The following is a 5515-nucleotide window of genomic DNA, read 5'->3' as shown; positions in this document are numbered from 1 at the left end:
GGATTTGAGGGAAACACAGGTAACAAGGTGTGCAAGCTGAAAGAGGCCCTTTATGGGCTAAAACAATCTCCTAGGGCTTGGTTTGGGAGATTTGCAAAAGTCATGAAAGAGTCTGGGCACAAACAAAGCCAAGGTGACCACACTCTCTTCATTAAGCACTCGGCTGCAAGGGAAGTAATTGCTCTTCTAGTCTATGTTGACGACATCATAGTGACTGGAAATGATGAGAGAGAAAAGCATGAAGTGAAGTAGAGATTAGCAACAAAGTTTGAGATAAAGGAACTAGGTAAACTGAAGTACTTCCTTGGTATTGAGGTGACATATTCCACACAAGGGATCTTCATCTCTCAACAAAAGTATGTGATTGATTTATTGGCAAAAACAGGGAAGATTGGATGTAAATCAGTCTCTACCCCAATGGATCCAAACCACAAGTTGGGAGAAGCTAAAGAAGAACCAGTGACGGATAAAAGAATGTATCAGAGGCTAGTTGGTAGGCTCATATACCTTGCTCACACTCGACCAGACATCGCCTACTCGATGAGCGTGATCAATCAATTCATGCATGATCCAAGAGAACCTCATCTTCAAGCTGCTTATAGGGTGCTGCATTACTTGAAAGGCAACCCCGAGAAAGGAATTTTGTTCAAGAAGAACACTACTCTTGTTCTAGAAGCATACACCGACGTTGACTATGCAGGTTCCCTAATGGATCGAAGATCAACTACAGGGTATTGTACTTTTCTTAGAGGTAATCTGGTAACATGGAGAAGTAAAAAGCAAAATGTGGTAGCAAGGTCGTCTGCAGAATCAAAGTTTAGGGCCATTGCTCAAGGGTTGTGTGAACTACTTTGGTTGAAAATTATTCTAGATGACTTGAGAATCAAGTGGGATGGTCCTATGAAGCTCTATTGTGACAACAAGTCAGCTATCAATATTGCTCATAACCCTATACAACACGATAAGACAAAACATATTGAGATTGATAGACATTTTATCAAAGAAAAATTGGAGGAAGGAGTAGTGTGTATGTCATATGTTCCATTAGAACATCAATTAGCCGATATCCTAACAAAAGGGCTGAACAGTTTAATGTTTCACGATCTTGTATTCAAGTTGGGAATGGAAGACATCTATTCCTTAGCTTGAGGGGGAGTGTTGAGCTGTAAATAGAATAGGAGAATTATTTTCCTATTATGTTAGTTTCTTATTTCTGTAAATAGATAGTTTTATGATTTAGGAATAAGCTAGTTAGGAATAAGTTAGTTTCCTATTATGTCTCTTGTTTCCTATTTCTTCTCTTGTAATATCCTATATAAACTGTGTGTATAGTTAATCTAATATACAGAACTTATTATTTTTCATCCCATATTTCGTGTCAATTGATAATTAGGACTATAATATCCAACATCAGACAAGGTAAAAAGTCCTTAGTACTATATATGTAGTAGACTTTTCTTAGTTGTATAAACGTGTTTCAAAAATGTGAGGACCCATTGGGCCAAAATAAATATCTACATGGGAGGGAGCGGTTTGCTACAAAGGTGTTGGATCAATTGGTTGACCTACCCTAAAATTTCTCAAAGGAAAGAAAATTAGAGCAAAGGATAAATGATACAAAGGAACAATCCATTAATTTTTTGACAAGCTGTAACTAGAAAAATTTGTGAAACATTTGTTCATTCAGAGACCCATTACAAGATTGTTATGGATAATGATGGGTAGCATTGTTCAAAACTAAGTTAGGTTTATACACAACCTTTCCATAGTCCATTTGAGTACCAATTATGACCAATCTAAATTGCTATTTTAGTTTTCACCTTAGATATCTTGAGGAAACACACAAGATGAGAGACTTGAGGAGTATCAAGGAACACTTTTATTGATTGAACCATGAAATGTTTTGAGGGATCACTGGAATGATGAGTGGGTGAGGAAGAATGGCCAAGCTTTGAATATCAAATTTGCACTCAGAGAACTTTGATGAGTTTGATTCGGTCACAATTTAGTTGGAGATTTACCTAATGTATTTCCATGAACTAGAAGCTAAACTGAAATAAATATTCATAGAAATAGCATAAACACATAGGTAACAAGAATACAATAGCTAGGCATCAAAACCCTAGAGAGAGTCTCAACACACACACACACACAAGAGCTCCATCCCAAAACACACACACAGTCTCAACATTTGTGTCTGCATGGGCAATGTAGTCTCAACACAAATATTTGAAATACTACCATTTAAGGAAAAAGAATAAATAAATGAGAATTGGAAATTTTACCAAATAATCTCTAAATCTGACCATTAGAAAAGAGGATCCCTTTAAAAGAGCAGTTATGCAGAGGAAATGTTCACATGCTAGCTGCTAAAATTGATATATCTTTGCAAGGTTATAAAATGGTGCTACCTGCATGCTAAAACCAAATCCGCCCTCTGGTTGGGACCCATATACTTGTATTCAGTGAGAGCACTGCAAACAACATCTAAGAAAGTTTCTCGTCTAACAACTACAGTTGTGCGTCTTTTGTACAATTCAAATGGTACGCTCTTGCTTCTACCATCTTTTTCTACAACCAAACAATTGCCAGCCTCTATTTTTCCCAAGCATCCACCAGTGGAACAACCATCCTCTTTCTTAAAATGCATTTTTGAAGTATCCAATCCTGAGAAGTTAGTTCCTGATGGAACCAAGCCATCACCAGTGCATTCACTTTTCATCAATTCAAATACCCTTCGGCTAATCTGATCAAGAACAAAAGAGAGGAATTCAGCATAACTTTCCAAATTCTTCAGTCAAATTTAGGGATCTAATGTTGAAGGACCATGAAAGCACACCTGCACTTAAGAGGAAAGAACAGAAAATAAAAATAAAAATAAAAAATAGAAGAAAAAAAAACACAATCAATGCCACAAGGAAACACAAAAACCAACCCAACCCAACAAGAGATGGAAAGAAGGAAGGAGGGATGAAGGGAAGATACAAAAAAGAAAAAGAAAAAAAAAAAAAGAAAGCCAAACCAAAACACCAGAAAATTTTTCACAGGTTGATACTTCTAAAACAATCTTTTGCCATCCAACATGAATTTGATATCTACATGATTAAAATCTGTGAGGAATTTGCTTTCTCACCTTAATTTGACTGAAACCTCACTAAGACAATGTACGAACAACATATTTAAAACTTTTAAATCTAAGAACCATCAGAACATGAGACAAAGAGCCAACAAGTATTGAAGAAAAGCTTAGCAATAATGCTGCCGATGAAAACTACATGATAGACTTGAATAATCTGCCTATCCAATGCTTCCAAATTTCAAGAAGTACAATTCATGTAGATCCCATGAGCTAGAACAATGCAATATTAAACATAAATTAGACCTTATCTTTTGAAGGAGACTTAAAAGAAATTGCAAAAGATATCTTAAGAAGCCAGACCTCTCAATGGGTTAACTTGAAGCAAATGTAAAGCATGCTAAAGAGCATGACGCAACAACTCACAAATGGATCACCCAGTGTCATACCATAAGCAGCCAAGAAAATGGAGGATAAAAAACAAAGAAACTATATTCCAACTGAAGAAACAATATAAGAAATACTTGAACCTACTCTGCCTTCCTCATTCTTTTTTTCTTTTTCTTTTTCTTTTTCTTTTTTATTTCATTTTATTTTTAAAATAGGCTCCTCCAGCTTCCAATTATTTAATTCTTTTAAGAAGTAATATACTTTTTTAAAGCAAGTAGCACTAATTGAGGACAAAATGAGAAGAAGGCTTCCAGATGAAGACCAACAGCTGCACCAACAAACTGAACTTACTTTAGGTAAGGAATCAAAAAGACAAGATACAGGCAAAATGGAGCGCAGGTCATTGCCTTTGAAATGGCAACATGGATTGCAATTCAACATAGAATGGCCTTGGTTAGAGAAAAATGATAAGTGAGTGGCTCAATAAATTCAAACAGTTTTTGCAAAAAAACCTTCCAAATAAAGTCAATCATGACATTCATGATAAACCAGGAGCAACTCATTAATAGCATAACCACATTATTAAAATCTGCATTTGTATAGAACAATCTCTAAGGAAACAATTTTCAATGATAAAACAAAATTGATCAATCCTGTTTTCTTCAGATACTCAACCTTGGTGTTATGGACAAATTTATAAGGCATACCATCGTATGCCACAAGAAGAGGCTTTTATGAGAACTTTTTTTTTTTCTCAGTAAAATCTGCTTAAACCACCCCAAAATAATTAGGGTAAGGCAATGTAGATGAGATTTGAGCAAAGGGATACTAATATATTTGGAAATTTTAAACATGATAAAGAGCATTCCGTAATTATATGTAAGATATTGCAGAAAATTTACAGAAGCATCACATGCAGTTCAGATCCGCCCCTGTAAACACCTGTCATCAGCCAATCCAGGACAATCAACAGAAGAACGCAACCCACCGCTCCTTAATTGAAACTTTCAAGCCATAACCAAAATCCAAAAACCGCAAATAACAGGAAAATTCTAACCAAATTAAAAAATTACCATTTCTTCCAGAACAAAATAAAAGCTGAATGGAAATTAAAATTTTAGAAAAAAAAACTGAAATTGAGAAATTTGAAATTCAAGATAGTACCTTAAACGCATGACGAGCTTTGCATCCCATGAGCTGCAGAGTGCTCTGCAGCACCGCACGCGTGTACCGAAATGACTCTTTCCCTTTCTCTGTCTTCTCTCTTTCGTCCAGCACCGCTATATACGTCAGTTTGGCTACCTCCGCCATACCTACAGAACCAAAACAGCAAATTGACTCAAGTCACGTCCAATCAAACGCAAAACTCACGTGCAGAAAAACAACCACCTTGAACCGAACACCAAACCAAATTACAGACGTTCCAACGTGAATTTGAGAAAATTTTCCAATAAAGAGCGTGAAAACAATAGAAAATCGGAAGGCGAGGAGATTCGGAGCAATGCAGGTGTGCAAAACGATGAATCAGGAGAAGGAGAAAGAGATTTCGCGATGGTACCTGAAGGCCAAATTGATTGGAACCGAGTGCGCACCACACCACAGAGTCTTAAGAGAGGATGTTAGGCTCTGTTAATCGTCTGAAATCGCCATTCGAGGAGCTTCGAACACGATCTCACCATTCTGTGTCACCTCCATCCACGCATCGAAGGCACAGGCCTCCACGAGTCTCTCTCTTCCCCCACTCCCTTTCTCTCTCTAGACCAAATGACGGGTTTGACCCCCACTCGGTGCGGAAATGTCAATTGCCATGATGTGCGCCTGACGTGAAAACTGAAACCCTAGGGACCGGAATTTAAAGGGGCAGAAAACGCGGGCCCAAGAACAGGCCTCGAGGAGTGGCATGACTTGTAATTACAACGAAAATCGATGGCACATGTGAATCGAACATGACCAACCGCTTTGTCCTTGGTAATATAAAGGAGATGGAAATAAAAAACCCGAAAACGACTCCTCCATAAGTTTGAACGTACTCCCTGCCCCTCGTCCTCA

The 5515-nt window shown here is 37.4% G+C and overlaps 1 protein-coding gene across 1 annotated transcript in view; it reads right to left on the bottom strand.

The window, feature by feature from the left end:
* Positions 1-5085, bottom strand: part of LOC100258458 (P-loop NTPase domain-containing protein LPA1 homolog 2) — a gene marked incomplete at its 5' end in the record, with an annotated part of 14612 nt that extends 9527 nt beyond the window's left edge. Inside the window, 3 exons of the mRNA XM_002277234.4 lie at positions 2412-2746; positions 4631-4779; positions 5025-5085. Coding sequence (XP_002277270.2) covers positions 2412-2746; positions 4631-4779; positions 5025-5085 — 545 coding nt within the window. The remainder of the gene's footprint in view (positions 1-2411; positions 2747-4630; positions 4780-5024) is intronic.
* Positions 5086-5515: the final 430 nt, after the last annotated feature.

The sequence above is a fragment of the Vitis vinifera genome, chromosome 6, assembly GCF_030704535.1.
Source record: "Vitis vinifera cultivar Pinot Noir 40024 chromosome 6, ASM3070453v1".
Taxonomy (NCBI): domain Eukaryota; kingdom Viridiplantae; phylum Streptophyta; class Magnoliopsida; order Vitales; family Vitaceae; genus Vitis; species Vitis vinifera.
This window is presented reverse-complemented; position numbering and strand designations above follow the sequence as displayed.